Source organism: Bactrocera dorsalis, chromosome 4, assembly GCF_023373825.1.
Source record: "Bactrocera dorsalis isolate Fly_Bdor chromosome 4, ASM2337382v1, whole genome shotgun sequence".
Classification (NCBI taxonomy): domain Eukaryota; kingdom Metazoa; phylum Arthropoda; class Insecta; order Diptera; family Tephritidae; genus Bactrocera; species Bactrocera dorsalis.
The window spans coordinates 50,417,993-50,440,143 of NC_064306.1; the positions used below are offsets into that span (position 1 = coordinate 50,417,993).

The window sequence follows — 22,151 nt, forward strand, 5'->3', positions numbered from 1 at the left end:
TTGTAGTTAACTAAGCTGGTGGTTTAGGTGGGATTTCTTTGAGAGTAAGTTTAGTATAAATTTCGTGACAGAAATACATAAACTTCTACTTATTGGCTGAATTATTTAAAAATAAACTAGAAAGTTTATTGTATATTTATAAATTGTTAGCCCATACTATTATTTTTAAAGATGAAACATAACGGTAGTGAGTTTTAGTAAAAAATTGAAACATTTAGTTTAATTGCTTTTTAGTTTTCTAAAACTTATTATTTTGGAATGGTGAACTTTCATAACTATAGCGAATAGTTGAAGAAAAGGAAATGTTGTGATTAGTTCATATACCTTAAAGAAATTTTCTTGCTTTTTTAAATAAATTTATTATCTTTTTCTGCAGAAATGCTCACGTGATATAGAAACCCTTAAACTTCATAGATAATGGCGTATGGTTGAAGTGACTAAGCACATTAATGTAAGTAGAGATGAAAATGAGACTTTAATGGTGGAAAAAATCGGTGAAATAATTGATAACGATGCTAATTTTACCATGAGAAGGTTGGTTGAGGGATTAGACACGAGTATAAATACTGTTTGGAGAATTGTAACTGCAGATTTGGTTAAAAGAGAGGTCTGTGCGCATTTTGTTCCATGTGAATTTAATGAAAACCAAAAAAGTTATCGAGCTTACGATGAATAAACGGATTTATCTATCAACTACCTTACGTATTCGCCTGACCTATCAAAATTTGATAATTTTATATTTTCAAAACATAAAAGCAACATGTACAAGTAAGGAAGGGCTAAGTTCGGGTGTCACCGAACATTTTATACTCTCGCATGATAAAGTGATAATCGAGATTTCATTATCCGTCATTAAGATATTTTTTTTATTTTGGTTCCTCATGTATATATTGTATTATACAGAGAAGGCATCAGATGGAATTCAAAATAGCGTTATATTGGAAGAAGGCGTGGTTGTGAACCGATTTCCCCCATATTTCGTACATGTCATCAGGGTGTTAAGAAAGTATTATATACCGAATTTAATTGAAATCGGTTGAGTAGTTCCTGAGATATGGTTTTTGGTCCATAAGTGGGCGACGCCACGCCCATTTACAATTTTAAAAGAGAGCCTGGTTGCAGCTTCCTTCTGCCATTTTTTCCGTACAGTTTAGTGTTTTTGACGTTTTTTGTTAGTCGGTTAACGCACTTTTAGTGATTTTCAACATAACCTTTGTATGGGAGGTGGGCCTGGTTATTATCCGATTTCTTCTATTTTTGAACTATATATTGAAAGAAATGACTCCGTAGAGTTTGGTTGGCATAGCTATAGTAGTTTCCGAGATATGTACAAAAAACTTAGTAGGGGGCGGGGCCACGCCCACTTTTCCAAAAAAGTTACGTCCAAATATGCCCCTCTCTAATGCGATCCTTTGTGCCAAATTTCACTTTAATATCTTTATTTATGGCTTAGTTATGACACTTTACAGGTTTTCGGTTTCCGCCATTTTGTGGGCGTGGCAGTGGGCCGATTTTGCCCATCTTCGAACTTAACCTTCTTATGGAGCCAAGAAATACGTGTACCAAGTTTCATCATGATATCTCAATTTTTACTCAAGTTACAGCTTGCACGGACGGACGGACGGACGGACAGACAGACATCCGGATTTCAACTCTACTCGTCACCCTGATCACTTTGGTATATATAACCCTATATCTGACTCTTTTAGTTTTAGGACTTACAAACAACCGTTATGTGAACAAAACCATAATACTCTCCTTAGCAACTTTGTTGCGGAGTATAAAAATGTCTTTTATAGCGGTGTTTCGGCCATTAATGCAGTTGTAACCGATGTGCTGAAGAACATTGCTAATAAATAACTTAAAAAAGTTCAAAAATACTCTGGTTGATCGTTCCAAACGTTTAATTAAGTATAAGCACGTCTCTCCGATGCTTCTTTCAGTGTGGTGTTACAAACTCATTCGAATTGTTAACTAGTTTTATGAACTTATTTGTTTATGGGTCAACAAATTCAATAGCAACGATACCTACAAGTACGAGTATGTTGAGCCACTTTCAATTACTTCCTATGCTTTTATATAAATAATCATACTATTAAAATAAAAAGAAACAAAACAGTATTTGTATTACTTCTTTATTAATTCATGAGGATAGCATTGGAGCGAAATTATTTTAGAATAGAACTAGTGTTACTAAGCCAGTAAAGAAACTGTATACTGTAGAATAGAGTAAGGTCCGTATTTGAGAGGCTGAAAGTATTTTACATTTTGATTCAAAAGCACTTCAGATTATCTACTTCACTCTCAAGTGATTTCTTCGTACTTCTTTATTACATACAAGATTTACAGATTAGTTCCAGAGGTCGCTATTTGCTGTATTAAAGATCCATGCATAAAAGTACAGCCTGATGACTTGATTCATTCGTAATTCGAATTTAAGAAAAAAGGAGAAATTTAGAAAGATTACTCAGAAGAATAATGCATTTGTACTAATATTTGGATTGGAATTTTGGCTGTTGTGAATTGAAAGGTGAATTTTTAATTTATACTTCACGTGTATTTCGAATCGGTGAAGTGAATTCTTTGATTTTTACCATGTCTGAACTTATTGAACAAAGAAGTGCGATAATGCACCATCTCATACTGCATTAATTATTTGTGATCATTTCGCAGAAAATTCAACAAATCCGCATCGTTCCGCAACCAACGTATTCGCCTGATTTAGCTCCGTTGGAGTTCTGGCTACTCAGCAAACTCAAAGGACAGCTCCGGATAAACCATTTTGAGTTAATTGAGGATATATGTAAAAGCTGAATCGAAGAAGGTTCTGATTTCAATCACAATGGAGGATTTTTCCAAGTGCTATGATGACTGGAAAATTCGTTGACATAAGTGTATTGCGGCGGGAGGGAATTACTTTGAAGGAGATGAAATGGACAAAATTCACCTTTCAGTTTGATCACAGTAGCATTTTCATATTTATTTGAAAGCGCTAGTAATTGACCTCATTTGGACGACTTTGATGACAACTTTTCAATCTGTGATATAAATTAATCATGGCACCACCTAAAACGGCGTGAAATTGCCGAAACTAAATGTAAAATTTCTTCTTCATCAATCTATTTGCACATCGTCAAACACAACTGAGTTTAATTTATTTTAATTCAGTTGTATATAAATTCATTTGAGTTGACAAACGACCTTTAACACAATTTCAAAACTTGTTGGCTGATCAAAGAAAGTATGTAAATGAAAATCAAAGCAGCTAAACAAAGCTAATGATAACGATGGAAGCGTACCTAATGAGTTGGCTTTACTAGTTAAGTGAAAGAGGACTTCAAAGACATGCAATGAGGGAAGAAGATTAATAACAGAAAGATTTAGAAGCAGCGCTGTTCAATATTCTATTAAATATTTGAAAATTTTGATAAAACGCATTTCAGATCGATATAAAAAATATTATAACAAGAAGAACTGAAATATTTCTCTAATTAAAAAATGTATCCCATTAATATTGCAGTTATATTTTTTCACTTAGTAAATGGTCTGTTAAAAAATTTACAAATTACGTTCATATGTATAAATAGAAATGAAATTTCAAGCAAATGCGACCTTTTCGAATTTAATTGTGAAGTGTGTTCGCCTTAAAAGAGAAAATTTGCTAAATTGCTTTGACTTTAATTGGCTGAAAATTTAATTGTTAGCTTAATATAATATTTTCATTTGTATCATAAATTCTAGATTTGTGTGGAAAATTGCTTGTGTGTCTAATCCTGTTTAACATTGCAATAATACAATAACAATGCGAAATTCGTGCATGCCATGAAATATTAAGCTTAGAAGCACTTATGAAAGCGAATCTTGTTATGAGCATTATTAGAAATAAGCTTAAATAGCGAGAAGCTTTATATTTTTATTATACTAATTTCATTTCATTTCATCTTTCATTTGCGGTACGAGATATAAGAAAATTTTAAATTAGGTCATGGATGGAGCCATGTGTAGAAGAAAATTTAAATAAGAGGGGAAAGTGTGTATTGATTTCGAGATTGGTGTTTTAAAGCTTGAATGTTCGAGCTCTTTATTCGAAAAGTTAAAAAAAGCCGATTGACTTCTTATGTGAAGATTAGGAGATATAATAAGGCATGTGATATACACCTTTATTATCCGAATCAAGAAAAATGACGATTCTGGCTAAATAATATTGTATCGAAATTAGGTAGATATATCCTAAATAACAACTTTAGACTGTCATGATCTTTTTTCTTTAATATTCAAAGTAGTATGTTGCAAGTAGCAGAAATATGACATTGATTTTTATTTAAAACAATATTTAAATATAAATTGCGGAGGAAATATATTTAAGTTAGGAATTTACATTTTAAGCACAGCGATTATATACAAAAAGCCTTAACCCTTGTTGCCTAGCTGCTTCAAAATCATATTATATTATATTCTAATGAAAGAAAAATTTCTAAGCTATGCCAAGTTGAGTACTTCCTGCTAAACTCATAACCACACACATACCCACGACTGCATATACGCACAAGCACACTCGTTTATTTGTTTTCCTACTAAATTACGCTCTTTACGGTGTCGCACACATCTGTATGTCCACGCATGCGTACTTATAAGCATGAAATATTGCACTTTTGCAGTTAATATACGCTTGTATGCACAACAAACGTGCCGCATGTTGAATGCCACATGCCAACAGCCGAGGGTGCTGCACCGCCTCGCCGCGTGTCGCCGCCTGTACAATAACGCTTTTTAGCTGCCTCCTTTTTTATTGCATTATTTGCAACATTTATTTCATATCTTTTGTTGTCGACGTGCATGAATGCGTCTGCCCCATTTTCACCATGCCACACAGTCCAAGTGGCGCTACCTGTGAGCAAATCACCCAGCTACTTGAGCTTTGGCTTTGTTAAGGTTTTTTATTCTGGCTGCGAGTGTATTTCCGGAACACCCGGGCAGCAAATGTGTGTGCCTTCGTATTTTTTGAAGGTGCAATTTATGCATGTGCATTTTATACATACATAGATGCATTTATAAAATATAATATATATAAGCAAGCGTTTACTCATATGAATAAATTTGGAGCGGTGAGCGACAATCCTTCATATGAATTTCAGTTTCGTTTTGAAACGTAGCAGCACACACATTAGGAGCAAATTGCAGAACGTGATTCGAATAACGGTAAACTATAGCTTGAAGCGCTAACACTCGTTGTTTTTGGTTTTTTTCTGTCACAAAGATTTGGATTGGACTGATGTCAGCTTGAATATTTTGTCATTCTTTCTTACACTGAGAGATAGGTACAGTTGTTTGATTTCCGGTTTTTAAGTAATATGACAAAGAGAGTTGGGTGGAGATGGAATGCGCTATGAAGTTTATTTCAGTAATTTAGTTTTTACTTTGGTTAAAAAAAAAAGTAATTCAGAAAGGGCTCATCCAGTAATCTTTTATTCAACGTGAAGTTCATCTATTTAAACCTCGAAAAGGTATACTACGCTTGCCGCGATATTTGCAGCACCCAAAACGAAACATCGGAGACTCTATAAAACATACACAGATCCAACGGGTGATCCAAGCAAAGATGCTTTTTCAACAACCTTTTTACCATATCACGCTTGAGTTATGTCAAGTTGTCATGCTATTTTTGTTCAGTATTGTTTGGCGTTTCCTCATAGAAAGACTTACGCCAGAATAAAATTTACAAATCTCCCAACTTTATTATGAACTCAACTTCGCTCAACTTATGATCAACGAAATCGGCCTACTGAGAGTACTATTCGTAGCATTCATCTTAAGACCCAGCATTCATTGTTGGATAATATTCGACCAAATAGATCACGCAAGCAGTGGAGAAAATGTAGCAGGCATAACTGAGAGTGTACACCAAAGCAGTGGAGAGTCGATTCGCCGCAACACGGACTGACGTATGGGACGACTTGGCGTATTGAGATCTTAACTTGAAGGTCTACGAAATACAGCTCGTGGAAGAACTGAAGTCGCTCGACTTTCCCAAGGGACATCGTTTCGCTCTATGAAAAGTTCCAGAAAGATCTGACGTTTTCGAGCAATATTTTTTCAGCTATGAGGCTGAGGCGTCCCATTTGGGACGAAGAGCAATCTGAAGAGATTCATTTCATCCAGAAAAAGCAACGGTTTGGTGTGGTTTGTGGGCCGGTGGAATCATCTAAGTATTGAAACTCCTGATCTCGGGTTTCAACAAAATCGCATCATTCATGGTTTTATTGAGAGAACACGTTGGTGAGCAGATAATTTCACGTTTTGGGCCGGTCGATTGGCCACCAAAATCGTGTGATATCACACCGTTAGACTTTTTCCTCCGGGGATATGTAAAGTCTATAATCTATGCGGCCATGAGTATCATTCGACAATTACTAGACGAAATGAGTCTTCGAATGATTCTTCAAAATTGGACTCAAAGAATGGTCTTTCGAATGATAACAAACATTTTCCATTAAATTTAAAATTTCTGTGTTTTTTCTTTAAAGAGGTAGGGAACCTTATACAAATAGGCTAACGTTTCTCTTCCCAAAAAACTGCGCTTTTGTAGAAATTGCCGATATCGGTCCTATAGCTGCCATTTTTATAAAGAAAACATTATCATTTGACGAGATATATTCCCCAAATTGGGCATGGGTTATTATGTAAGGCAATAGTGCAATCTCAGAAGAAATTGTCCAGATCGGATCACTATAGCATGACATACGAATGGAATAATCGGTGCACAAGTGCTTGAATTGAAAGCTTTTTCATTTGACAAGATATCTTTACCAAATTTGGCATGAAATTGATCTTTTCTTTTTTATTACAGCTTCAGTGCAAGCCAACTCTTTGTTTGTTAATAAAAAGATAGTTGCATGCGAGTGTTATTGAAAACAATATTATTACTATGAACGAAAACAGCTTAATCATCAGTTCCATAGCAGAATTCCTTAAAGAGATTACCAAAATTCGTCTCTTCAACTGTGAATTCAAAGAGAAGGTAACATATGTTGAGCTGGAGGAAAAGTTCAATTTTTTTAAAGAAATTATCGATACACTTTAATGTTTAATCCATGACGTCATTAGTGCTTTAAAACAACACTCACTCCATTTACAACTTCAATGCAACAACTCAAATCAAATTGTTCAAAATGTGCGTTGAATGCCAAAACGATATTGACTGAAATATATTTAATTATGTAATGTAAGACAAAGAAATTAAATAATTGAATTAAATTGAGTCAATTTCATTAGGCATAAAAGCAAATAAATGTTTATCAAGAAAAACGCTGGCGAAAGTGCGGACGAAAGACACATGTGGATACACCAGATACACAAGCAGTACGAGTGCTCAAAGTAAGCAACTTGTCATAGGAGTGCTATGTAGGAAAATTATCATATATAAAGCGGAATTCCTAAGCTATATAAACGGTAATTTTTGGAAATTAGAAAAAAAAACAATGCATCAATTGTTTTAAGATGATTTAAAGTCTGCATTTAGCTAAAAAAAATCTTGAATTATACTTTTAGATATTGTCCGTCTAATCAGCTGCGGTCGAAAAAATTGGGAAAGGTCGACGTTTGAAAAAACTTGTTGGTCTAACAGCATTCGATTTTGATTAGATAAAAGAATTGGTAGATTATTGGAAGGTCATTGATAGTCATTGAATCATTTGTCTCCGAGTGATCAAGCAAATAGGCCAAAGGCTCTCCATTTCCGTCTGGGTATTGTCATATCCACATGTATGGCATGAGTAGCTATGCACATAAATATATCAACTTCAACACGCCTTACAATGGCAATTCGCCGCTGTTGACAGACCAGACACCGATGGCAACGTTGACAGCGACAAGGACGCAAGCGATACATAAACACGAAAGGATGTGCAATAAAGACAAGAGAGCAATCACATAATTACAACGCATATGGCATTAGCCTCCAAATCCACTCACACACACTTGCACATATCCGAGTAGCAGTGTGCCAATTTTGTGCCAACGTAAGCCTCGCAATTTTGAAACCTTCGTCAGGGTAGACGTGTGCGTGAATTCACTTATTTGTTTGTCAGCACTCAAGGCATGCGTGTTTGATTCCACGTGTTCCAATGTCTGTCTGCTTTTTGCACGCTAATGCCACGTCATATAATATATACTGGTTGCCATGTGTGTGTGAAATTTTATTTTTATTTTGTCAACACATGCGCCTTTTTCTTTGGTCATGCATTTGCGAATGTGTCCTAATCAATAATTTGGTCCTTGACTTTTGTGCAAAGATTACCAGGCCATGGTAAACCTTTAAGATAGTGTGAACAATGGTAAGCACAAGGGATAGCCAATGGCAGTATGACCATACTAAAAACCAAAACAAAGAAAGTATAATCGACAGAGTCAAGTGGTACAGCGATACTTTGAAGAAGAGAGGCGTGAGAAATTTTCTGCTGAACATGACAATATAAATTATTCAGTATAGTTAGGGCAATTTAGGGCAACTGTGAGATTAGTTAATAAGAAGAAATAATCTTTAAATATTTTGGTGACTTATCAATTATATCTTCAATTTAAAAACCGATATCTAATAAAAATTTTTCGATGAAATTATCGTTTCAAACTCTATTACCTAGATATAATAAACTGCAATTTACAGAGGTATAAATTGACAATAAAACATTACATACATTTCAGAAGTTCCTATCAACGTCGCATACCTTCCATGCGATAGGAAGGTGACAGGGAAAGTTTTAAAACTAGTAAGTTTAAATGCCAGAAAGGCAAAGAAGGCATCTTTAGAAGAGCCGTTGAAATATTGAGCTTTTACGACAACACCTCCGACAATGTAGAGGGGCTGCTTGCATTCCCCACGGCGTGTAACATGGTAGTTTGTAGTTCCAGATTTCAGCATTTAAATATCTATAAAGTTACTCCTGATCAAATTGTTCACGTTGTGAGATGGAAGACACACTTTCAGTATGCTAGCCATATGTTCGACCCGAGTACTAATATCGAGTCGGATCACTATCTTTGCAGTCAAGATTTGCACATGCCTCAGAGCAACGAAGGGCGAACGAGTCTATCGAATGCTTAATGTCAAAAAGCTGCAATTAAACCAGACAGTCGCGGAACAGCGCACGATCATCCATCGCGCTTAACCAAAGGAACTTCCATTCTGAGGGCGTATAGGAATTGAGGGACTCCATCTTCCATTGTCTCCATCTACATCTACGGCTGCAGCAGCTATTTGGTATGGTGATGAATACCGCGACGTCACTGTCGGGAAAAATGTAGCGTACAAAGCCAAATCCACCAACTATCTTCAGCGAAGCAGCTAAAGTACTAGCTAGTATGCGGCCTATAGGTATCCAGGGAGACGAATTCACGAGATTATATGAACTATCAGTGCCAATTAAAGTAATCAAAAAAAAAAAAGAGAGGAGAGAAAGAAGAGCATAATTTTAAGGCAACAATGGTGGCAAACCTCAATAAAAGGACGTGGATATCTAGACAACAAGAGCACTTGGATCTCCAACCGACCCAAATATTAAGTACGCATGGGTGTTTCAGTCTGTATTGTTTGATGTGTAGGGAGTCCATAAAGATTCTGAATACGTGTTTTTTCCATTATCCTCGGTTTCTAAACATAAGAGAAAAGTTAGAAACTGTACCAAGTGGTAGTTTAATGGTGGAAAATTTGACTGCACTTATGTGGCAGTCCTCTGATGAGTGGAAAACTGTTCGCGAAGAGGCAACCTCAATCAAGACTATATTTAAAACATAATTAAGACAGTTACAGCAGAATATGCGTAAGTCCGACGTAAAACGTCTTGTCATTCCCACGAAGTAATACCTTTTCTGGTGATTCCGTGGGAAAGTCTTGAGTAGTAAAATCCACCAACGACCAGATTTTTACAATATTTCAAAAACTGGAGAAACAGATTGGCACCCATCACGTTTTTGTCGATTTTGACAGACCAGTCTGCTTATTTGATGCTAGGTTTAAATTTGGTATTCCTGCATTACTCCCATCGTTACGCGAAATGACGCTGGGAGGAACTTCTTCGAGATATTCGATACCAGATGAGGTTTTATACAATGTAATTTCCTGCCTTTTACGTCTTCTTAAATATAAGGCTTGTAAAAAGTGAAATACGCGCTCATCTGTACCGCAGTAACACTGTCTGTTCTAAAAGTTAAATGCCTCTGGGCTTCGCAGATGATATAAAATCAGCGCAGTATTTTCCAGCCAAGAAAGAGAAGCAAAAGAGGTGTACGTACGGTGTTGTGGTGAACGAGGACATGACAAGCAACGTGGAGGTCATATACAATTATTCCTCGCGAGTTGTTGGCAGCTATAAATTTGAAAATATGAATGACTTGGCCTATCTTGGAACTACTAACAATCTAAGCCTGGCGATCAAGCGCAGAATAACATTGCTAACAAGTGTTGATTTGAGAGGCATTACTATTGGGTATTACAAAGCACTTGCATCTCCCGAGGGAACCGCTCGTCGCAAGGTCTATGGAGCCATCTGTGTCAGCGATGAATATCGAAGGAGATGGAACCACGAACTGCATGAGCTCTACGCCAGCATGAATATAGTTAAATGCATAAAAATCCAACGAATTCGCTCTTTAAGCCATATCGTACGCATGGAAGATGATGATTCAGAAAAAGCTTTTTTGATTTGGACAATACAAGTAAGGCCTCCAACGCATCCAATGAAAAAACCAAATATTTATGGACCTGCCTGCTCTTGGGACGTACAACTGGCGTGACCACGTAAAGGATAAAGACGACTGATGAAGTTTTGTGCTCTTGGTACAGACCGATCCACGTTTGTGGAAGAAGAAGAGAGGTTTAAAAAGGAAACGTTTTTGGAAAAAAAATGTAAATAAGAAGGAGGTTATACTACGACCTAACATAGGTTTCAAACTTTGCATGGCCTAGATGTCATCATTGAAGTTTTTGAACTGTATTAAAACTCTCCCCAACTGATAATTTATCGGAATCGCGAAACATTTTTTTTAGTACTTGAACTTGAACATTAAGAGGTTTTTTAGTACTTGAACTGCTGACACAAAAAACGATAAGAGGGTAAGGTTGTACACGTTTTCAAGACCGACGGATCTAGGTATACAAGTATTATCGGATTTCAAGGTATGTTTGCAATGTCTTGGAAACATCCCCTAAACAGTCTTTCTGGAATGTGAGCTAAGAGACCTAAAACCATTTCACTATTTACAAGACTTCCTCCATACACAATTTCCCAGTAATCGGGCTGTCTATTTAGTGAAAAATACAAAAACACCTGTCAGCTTGTCAGTTTGAGTGTGAGAACATCAACGTCACATATTTTTCTGAAAACTCTAAGCAGTCTAAGCAATTCCAACACCGCACTCACACGGTTGCGAAAAAACACTCACGCCGTCATTTACGTCCATCACTCGCGCAGCGACACTGTTTTAATCGATTTTGCCGGTCTTCGCTATCCGACGCTATTTACGTCATGTCACCTGTTTAGTCGATCACCGGAAATATCAAAGCCTGCAGGCGTCTTCTTCCTAAACACACACACACACAAACAAATGCATATGTATATGTGTGCATATTTGATACAGTTGTCGAGTTGCAGATGCCACGACTGCCAACCGTCCCACCGCCACTACGCCACAGCACCACAGCTACCCTGTTTGTTGCCTTTACCTTCTCTATTTGTTTTTCAAACATGCACAACTCAAACACCAGCTGCTGCCATGTCACATTTTATTCAAATCAACCATCAACCGCTGCCAGCATCTACACATCACTCCACTCCCGGGTATTCCTGCCTGATGTGTTGTGCCAAGTGTAATTTCGCTAACTGTCAACCTCACCTGCCACCATCACCACCACCACCAGTGTCATCTGTCGTCCGCGCATTGACTTCATCAGCGTCACAGCCACAATCACAATCCCAATCACCGTTACTAACCACCACCACCACCAAGTTCTAACACGCCAAAGCATAACACACTTCGATACATACCCACTATTCTTCTTCTTGCTCTGGGGAAATTCAATTTTTCATTGCGTATTAAAATTATGACTTTGCTCGTTATTCACTATTCGGTGTGGCATATTTAAGTGATGAACGTGCGCCAAAACCATACACTCGGGTGGCTCGACAGCCAGCCAATCGCTGACAACCGGTTAAGTAAGCAGCCCACAATACTTTGAATTGCCTTCCACCAGGTGACTGCCACCTTCATCACTTCCTGGCCGTCCATGTGGGTCGCTATAGTGGTGTGGTTGGTAGGGTCCTTCCTTGCCGTTGAGTCAATTTGCGTTTAGTTCCAGCACGTTTCAAGTTTTTGCCTGCGCCACCGCTACCTTATCATAGCAACTGCTAGGCGGAAACGGAAACTGTTATAAATTCAATGGGAAGGCAGTAGATGAGATGATAAAACTGACGATGATTAAATAGTTTGTATTTTGCCATTTTCTATCCGAGTATATGGAGTTGGAATTAATTTATTGCGGTGTTGTTGCTGCTGTTTTTATTGCAATCGTATTCTCAGTAATTATTCTAGCAATATTTTATGTACCACATAAGTATATTACAAGCAAATGTGAATTTATGGAGTATTTCTGCTTTTATTTGATATAAGCTTACGCGAATGATTTATTTAATTGAACAGACAATTTCAAATACTGCAGATTCTATGAATAAAATTGAAACAATGTCTGCAATGTCGACAAATTTTAATGTTCATTCTTAAGGACATCAATAATAAGTTTTAGTAAATTTTTCCCCACAAATTTCAATCTAGCACTAGTTAATAAAACTATTATGGATTAGAGGTGAAGAGCAACCTGAGACGATTCAAGAGCAGCTGTTTCAACCAAAGAAAAACAACAGTTTGGCGTGGTTTGTGGGTCGGTGGAAAAATCGGTCCACATTTCTTCAAAAATAATGTCGGTGTGAACGTAACCGTCAATGGCGGCCGTTATCGCACCATGTTAATCGACTATTTGATGCCCGAAATTGGAGCTCCTGACGCTTGGTTTCAACAACACTTCGGTGAGCAAATAATTTCAAGTTTAGGCAAAACATCATGCGTGTCATTCGTCAGTTACCAGTCGAAAGCTCGAACGAGTCAATGAAATTTGGACTCAACGTCCATTTTTAAAGATATAATCTTTAAAAAGAAAAAATGCCGAAGAATATGTTTTCGAATTTAATAAACATACCACATTAAATTTGAAGTTTCTGTGTTTGTTCTTCAAAAAAATATGGAACATCGAAATGGATATATAATGTTTTGCAAAATGTTGAGAAATTGCAGCGTTTCCAAAAAAACTTGGCTGATATTGGCAAATTAAAGCAGAGGTTGACTTATTACATGTCAAGGAAAGTAAAGTTAAGGCTTCACTATATGGGACTTTATTGGTTATTGCACTTCGCTGTCTTGTTCTCTACTTGAATGACATTCGAGAATTTGCTTTTGAGATTTGAAATCAGGAGATCTCTAAGGGAGCCTAGATAGAGAAAAAAGGTGAATCGAATATGAGCTTATGATGGTTTTTAGTTAGCAGATCACAATCAGTTTTTGTATAGTTTCATGTGGAGGGTTGGGACGATTGAACAATTGCTTTCAATTCTAATATTACAAGGCGTACAAGAAAATAATTTAAATTTAAAGCAGTTGGTGGGTCGAGCAGCCATTGATGGTATTCTGATGTAGCAGACCTGAATGTTTTTAATCAATGTTTGTGGCTATAGAAGGAAGTGGCACTTACAGCGTTAAGGACAACTCGTTTCAACAAAAAATATGGTTCAGATTTATTAATAGTTTTTTTCACCGTAAAGGTGAAACTTTATCGAAACTTGTTTAGTTAAATAAGAAAAAGAGATCTTTAAGAGCGATCGCAGTTTTTTAACCTGTTTAACATCAGCTAATCAGATTTGGTTCGGTCTGGTTGATTTAAACTGCGCGCTCAAACCAAATCGAAAATTTTATACAACCTTTTTTATGTTCGTGTTAAGCTTGATCTCTATATCCAATCAATTGCATAGATTTCCAAAAATTGAGATTTGTTTGAAATTTTGTGTTTTCATCCACCCCATTAAAGACGATAACATCGATTGAGTTAAAAGAACAGATTCAAAATCATCACGTTGCCATCGAAGAGATAACAGATGGTGGAATCTATACGTTTTGGTTATTATTTTGGGTATGAGCAGTGTCAATGCTAGAATCTGAATCTTTTGCAGAAACGACATCAAGTTGAGAAGTCGCAAAAGATATATTTGTTAACCTGTCTTCGAGACTGTCCAACAATTTAAGGGATTACATTCGAAAAATCGAAATCGAATTTCTTATTTTTTTTTTTGCTGTGTGTTTGTAATAATAAAAATTGTAATAAAATATGAAATTGTAATAAAATATGAATTGTTGAAAAAGGCTATTATTAACCCGATGAAACCCATGCGACCACTTCACGAATGGAGCTCCAAAAAAGGAAATTTTTTTAAAGGCTATAATAGAGACTTTTATTAAAATATGGCTAAATTTCTTTCTGTCAGGGTCAAATTTAATCGGATGTTATTATATATTATGTACATTCTTTTTGTTGGCAAACATATTCAGTTAAAAATATCTGTAAAGTGCTCAGCAATATTAATAATCGAAGTAACTCCAACGAAAGTATGTCTCAAAACTTACTGAATAATTCATACGTATGTATGTAATGTTAAGAAAAAATATAAAACTATAAATGATTTTTCAACATTTTTCCAAGAAAACATAGTTTCTCACCCACCTTTTTGGATGTGTACCAAGAAATAAAAGTTGTATTTTCAATTACGGAAACGGAAGTGGAAGAATCTACTATAGATAGAAATAATTTGAAAACTTTGCACGAAGAAAAACAATTAAAAATGTACCTAATAAAGTAAGACAACATTAAAGGTACAAATACACGCACATTAAATGATTATAAAATAACTGCTAAGAAGCCTACGCGCCCACAAGAGGTATGACGGTTGGCAAATCTTCTCACTATCATAAACTTTGATGGAAGAAAATATGCTAGAGAGAAAAAATTAAAAAAAAAATATTAATGCAAAACAAACGGAAAAGTTGTCGCGTCTAAGAAACGCAAGAAAGCTAAGCAAAGGCATTTGCAGCTTGTAGACTAACTTGGCACAAATTCTTTGCGACTGAGTTGGCTGGCTGTCTGCCTTGACTTTCAATTTATTTGCTTGTTTGCTTATTTGGCGAGTTGGCGCAGGTCAAGGATGCAACGCTGGGTACTACTTAAATATCAATTTCTGATTGTTTTGCATTTTTGCTTTCTTGGAGAACGCGAAAATTAATTAAACGCACTTCCATTTTGTGTTTTGGCATTTTACACTAATGTTTATTTTAATAGCAGTGCAAAACAACAACAGCGATTCGCAACTCACTCAGCGACTGAATTGACTGAAATCAAGTCAAATAGAATAAACGAAAGAAACAGAAAGAAAGCTATATGTATGTATGTATGTAGGTATATAGATACGAGTGCATTGGAAGGCAGGGAAACTTTTTAAATTAAAAAACTTTTGCCACTTACAACATTATACTCACACGAGCCGAACGGAGGAAGAGCGCGTAAAACAGTGCCGTAGTTGGGTAATCTGTGCGTGGGTACTAAGGTTCTTAAAATCTGCTTAAAAAACTAAAAAGCTTCCATATAAGAACTTGATCTTGATCCTTAAGTTTGTATGGTAGCCATATGACTCAGGCCGTCGATTAAGTATTCATTTAACAAAATCTGTCCTCAAGAGACTCAAACGAAGGGTCAATCGGGCCCGATAAGGCATTGCAACCGATTAAAAGTTGCCCCACGACAACGCCCCGGCTCACACCCCGTTTCTTGTGAACAGCTAGGTCGGCGTCCCAACGATTCCGCAGCCGCCCTATATCCCAGAAGTGGCCTCTCTGGACTTTTTTTGTTTCCTTGCCTGAAAAGGCCGATGAAAGACGACAGAGGGGATACAAGCAGTATGCACCTCGGCTGTCCAGGCTATTCCGGAGAATGCCTTCCTTGACGCCTTCAATGCTTGGAAATCGCGCTGGCAGCGCTGCATCGACGCGGAAGGAGCAAATTTTGAAAGTTTTTAAAGAATTGTACCCCAATCTTATTACCAGAAAAACAAACCCTGTTTCTCCTCCCCCAAAACTCAAATGCGCGTTAGCTCTTTGGTTACTTAGTGCAGACGCTTTCGGAAATGAGTTAAATACTTGAAGCGTGAAGTAAGCCACATGCGTTCAACCAACAGAGCTCTAGTAAAACACAACAACAGTTAAAGCACAACAACAACTTAAGCACAGCAAAAGCTTTGAAGTTCATCATGTTGGTTTGGGTAGACTTCATGAGGGGAGAAACTAATTTGTCAAGCAGATCTTAAATCTCAAAGTTAAGCGAAGTTTCAAAGAGCAGCTTAAGTAGAACGCCCAAGTTAGAAACAACAGGGAAGATAAACAGTGCGGCATAAGTAGGAGTGGAATAGGGAAGTTGTTGAGTGCCTCCCCAAAACCAAGACACATAGCCACTTTGTAGTTAGCTATTAAATACATAAATGTCTGGCGAAATTGTTTGTAGACAATGCCTTACCGAGTGTTATCAATCAGTTACATGTGTACAAATACTTATAATGTTACATAAGTATTTAGCTCATAACGTCTATTATGCTCATTTGGCGAATGTATTGTGTTGGCCTCCAGTTTTCTCCATGTACAAAAGTCAAATGTGTGTTAATATGCACATTTATATCTGTCTACATACACATATGTAGTCATAAATGCCTGCAGGCCACTTAAGTGTGTCGCAGCTGCCTGAACTTTTGTTGAACGCCACAATCTTTCATTCTCTCTCCCATCATTAATTGATTGCTGTCATTTATCGAAGTCATAGGTTTATGCTCAGTGGTGGCTGGGTCACGCCCACACATGCGCCACATGCTTCAAAGTGTTACACAACTGACATATTTTAACCCATCAACATAATGCTTCGAAGAGAAACGAATATCTGTACACATATGAATGCGAACATTCAGCATTGGTGTTCATAATAGGGAAGAATATATATATGGGGTATTCCATACCAAATCGACCACTTTTGAGCCAGACCCCTTTAGATTTTGCTGAAACTTATCCATCCTTTTCTATCCTTTGAAAAACATTTTTGAGAATTTTTTCAAAATTTTTTGTCCAGCTGCAAAAAAGTTATGAATTTTTCAAAAAAAATGGCTTTTTTTATTTTCAAATAGCCAATTATCGCACTTTATAGGTTTTTCCTTTAATGGCGCTTTGTGGGCGTGGCAGTAGTTCGATTACGCCCATATTATATTTTTCCTTACTTTTTTTACCAGGAAACATATTCGACAAGTTTCGTCTAGATATCTCAATTTTCACCCGAGTTACAGCTTGCCCGAAGGAAGACAGTCACTCAGATTTCAATTCGTCTCATCAACCTGACCATTTATAGTATACATATAAACCCAATATCTAACTCGATTAGTGTTCGATGATATATACAACCGTTAGGTGAACAAAACTATTAAACGCTGTAACAAGATGTTGCAAGAGTATAAAACAGCCAATGGAAGAGACCATAACTACAGGAGATATAAAAAATATATTTGGCATATTTTTAGAGCCATTTAAATAATCTAAAAAACTTGTCTACCCGATTTAAACAATAAATTTGTGCAGATTTACCAAATTTAGACCTTTTAACTCGCAATTGCTCACACAATAGATAAGAACCGTAAACTTGGAAAAAGGAAAGAAATAAAGCTAAAAAGGTGAACGTGCCAATTAAGGAGCAAAATCGTTATAAAATGAGTCAATTCATAAACGTTGTGACTATATTGTGCAGCATGACAATCTCATTTGAAGCATACCTTTAGGCGCGAAGAAGCGTAAAAGAGACATAAACCAGTATATGACAAAGAAAAAAGAAAAAAAGAAGCACGTGTGCAAAGTTGAATAGAGAAGCGCCTATAAAAGCACACTTTCGTAGGCAGGCACGCACGCACACACATATGTACGTTGCATAGAAGAACATGCATGAATGCCAAAAAAAAAGTCGAATTCACTGCAGTGACTTTGCAGAGTTCAACAAAGAGAGCAAACAGCTGGCAGTTTAGCTGCGTATGCGTGAGTGCTTGTTGACGCCTGTCACGCCAAAGGCTTTTTTCAGCAATTTCGCCTTTTTTCGAACACACTTTTCTTAACAGCGCTTTGTTTGTTGCCGGCCAAATGAAGCCACTGCGAATGATGTGTATAGAGAACATAAAAAAAAAAACATTAAAAGGTGCAAAAGAAAAAAATTAGATGAGCTGAGCTGAGTTGAGTTGTTAGCTGCATATGTGATGGTTGTGAAAAGTACAAAGTATGCTGGCAACTGCTGGCTGGTGTGCTGTCATCAAAGAGTGTTGCCAGTATGTGCTCTCCGCCACTCTTGTTGCTCATAAATCCATATGTGTTATGGCATTTTTTTCCTTTGGCAAACACAGTCGCTTTATAATCAGCTGGGAAATAAGCGTGCACACGTGTCTCTTTTTGTTGTTGCTTTCGAGTTTTTTTTTGTATTCTGCCATGTTCACTTTCTTATACACGCCTTCTCGCACATTTTTTGTTTGACAGTAGTTCAGCAAAGTGACATCGTGTCATCATCATTGTAGCTATTTGGCAACGCCAAGCAACTAACAGTTAATAAAAAGGTCGCATTTTTCACTTTTTCACGTAGTTACTACTTTATTGCTTGTTTGGCTATTCACGTTTTCCCCTGGATTGTATTTGCGACGTGGACGAAATATCTTAATGTCCACCAAAGGTATTTGGACCTGAGGGAGAATGGGACAAAAGGCAAATAATCGCATGTGAGCTTTGTATGTATGTATTCATTTACATATCGTCATTGCTCTGTGGAATCTTATTCAGGGACGAATCACAATGATGCTGGTAACAATAAGACGTAAATGGAGTCTGGAGCTTTGAGCTATTAAAAGCGTGATTTCGAGGTTGGGCAATAATACATACATATGTCATTCTCATGTTAAACATAGTGAAGGTAATAAAGCCATGATTAATCCAAGTTACATCAAATACCTATTTTAGTAATTATGATGTACTAGGTAGGATGAAATTTTCATATGGCTTCTATGCAAGAGCATTACTTGAATATAATCGATATGCTTTTTGAATGTAATTATCATAAGTCACATGTACCTCTTAGCTCTAGAATATTACTTATTTTGTGATATATAGTACATATAGATGTGTGAGTGGCAGTCATCTTGGTTCAAAAAGGGGGTGATGAACCACAGCATAAAAAACTCATAAACGGTGACCCTAAACTGAAGTTGATCGAAATGGCTAACACTTCTGAAATAAAAAAAAGAATAATCTTGCTGTCATCCAGTCATCTTTTTAGCAAGAGTCTGATATTGACACCCTTTATACTCAATACATTAACCAAAATATGTTGAGTCTATCTATAAAGGATGTTGAGATCCTCCGATTTTCCAGTATCTTAAATTTTTCGATGTTATCTATGATTTCATTGAATACTTTGTGCCACTCAAATTCTCTTCACAGAAACATATCGATATTTTTTATTGATTCGGTTTGCGTGCTGTGTAAATAGATCAGTCCGGGTCAAAGTTGATCACATGATATATCATATTATTTTCAAAGGATCTATTATATTCAACTAAGTTATGATTTTAGAAAATTTCCGTCGACAGCTAAAAACAGAAATAGGATCTGCTACCACGCATCATTCGTAATGTGACACCCTTCCCCTGTTATTTACTAAAAAATAAACTAATAGTGAACACCAATGAAGTATTTAGTTGAACCAAAATGATGAATTCTGCCATGAACAAATTATTGAATAGCGAAAAAGATATTGGATAGAGAATGAAAGGAGGGAGCTCAAAAGCAAAATCTCATAGAAAGCTGTTTGATTTCAAGAGATATTTGCTGCTTTGCAGTAAATATTTGTTACTTTTCTTAAATGTCATATGAAAATAAATTTCCATAACCACAAATACTTTCCATTTAAAAATACAATCACAGTAAAAATATAGAAAAGGGAAATATACAAATTATTTGAGTAAATTGTTGCTTACTCACCGCACTGCAGGAACTTCCAATATATCCCATTCGACTGATGTGTAAAATTCTGATAAATCAACACCAACTTCAACAACGTTAGTGCCGTTCAGCTCGTCGATATGCCGCAGGTCAACCTGAAAAGCAAACAAATTATTAAATAAATGTGATGTAATTAATATTTAATATTGTGTAAATATCAAACAACTAATTGCAAGATAAATAAAGAGCATAATTTGTTTGCTAAATAACAACAGTGGATTTTAAATATTTTTCTCCTTTAATTTTTTTAAACATTAAAATAAAAAGAAAAAATGAATATTTTTTGGGTTTTTATGCAATTTTTTGCTTTCACTTATGTTTAGTAATAAAACATGTGGACATACATATAGTAGTACATATCTGTCAAGGTTATGAAATATGAGAACTTTCGATTATGTGCGACCACACCAATAGAAAACTTCAAAGATAAACATCCAAAAATAGCTGAAGTTGTAAGGATTCCTTAATTTCTTATTTATATAGTATATGCCGGAAAAAGTATTTATGCTCATTATTATTTTTTCTACTGCGAATAGTTTATAAATATATTGTGTATATATAATTTATGTTTAATATAACATATAGCTTTCATTTACATAAGTATAGTAAGACGTAATGGAAAAAGTCGAAATATCCCTCGAAATTTAAGTACATACTATACAGCAGCCTATCTATTTGACTTTTTGCCCTCTTTTGTCATAATTTTTTTTTCAAACTTCGCCGAATCACTTCAAAGCAATCAAGTAAAAAGAAGCCTCAGAAAATCAAACCAGCAAATAAGTAAGTAAAGGAAGAAGAAAATAAAATTCATGAAGAAGAAATAAATTAACATAAAATTATTCAACAAAAATCGCTGATTGGTGATGATTGGCTAAATCAAATCACAAAGGCAGCACAAGTACTGGCCAAATTTATAATGTAGTTTAAGATAGAAGATGAAATTACAAGCAAGATATAACTAAAGAACTTAATATACACGTAGAGATTTAAGTTAAAAAATATATTATGAGTATTAAATTGCAAATATCTTTCTACTTAGGAAGGAATGGGAGAAGTTATTGTATTGCCGGTGTTAGTGTAGCGTTTGAAAATATATACTCTCTAGTTGACACTGGCATCGAGCTACAGGGCTACAGCTATTAACAAAACTATTTTCATGTTACAATAACTTTATTCAGATTCGAAATTTAGATTGTTAGTGAGAGGGATCGTTTTTAAAATAAAACAAAAATTCCGCTAGGCACAATCATTATAAAAATCAATTGATGTATAGGGAGTTCTTTTTAGAGGCATAGTTTTCAGAATGGCTGCTAAATGCGCCATTTTTTAATATTTTGAGCTTAGTTATGAAAAAGTTAAAAATACTTGGTAAGTTAATTCCAATATCAATTTAACTGTGACTTTGAGGTTTAAGAAGTATGTAGATAATAAGAAAAATTTCATATTATCAGGGCTAATCCATTTTTTTTTCAGCGAGAGAAAGTTGTATCTGATATCGTTTGCATGCCAAATATAATTATGGTGAAAAGTTTTGGAGGGACAAAACAATCGTTGTCCCTATTAAAAAGCGAAGATCTCTTGCGGGCTTGAGGCCCTTAACACTAGGTGGCAGGGAGTTGGAGGTGTCTAAAAAGGTGACATTGCTTGGCCTAAGTTTAGACTCAACCTTACGGTGGAATAGACACGTGGAATTAACACTGTCCAACGCCACCAATACACTCATGATATGCAGACGCATAGCCTGCAGATCCTGGGGCTGCGAACCAGATATCATAAGATGGGTGTATACCATGATCATAAGTCCTATTGTTACTTACGAAGCGGTTGCTTGGGCAACTAAGGCAACGCAGTGTTCGGTAGGACACTCAACTATTGAAGCTGCAAAGGTTCGTCTGTACAGCAACTACAAGCACCGTAAGGAATTAGAGTAAGCATTGCGGGACCGC

General features: G+C 36.1%; 1 protein-coding gene across 2 annotated transcripts in view; it reads right to left on the reverse strand.

The window, feature by feature from the left end:
• The window catches only part of LOC105222737 (acetylcholine receptor subunit alpha-like), a 299,949-nt gene that overhangs the window by 41,050 nt on the left and 236,748 nt on the right, over positions 1 to 22,151 (reverse strand). For both annotated transcript variants that reach the window (XM_049454479.1, XM_049454478.1), the window contains exon 5: positions 20,185 to 20,300. In XM_049454479.1, coding sequence (XP_049310436.1) covers positions 20,185 to 20,300 — 116 coding nt within the window. The remainder of the gene's footprint in view (positions 1 to 20,184; positions 20,301 to 22,151) is intronic.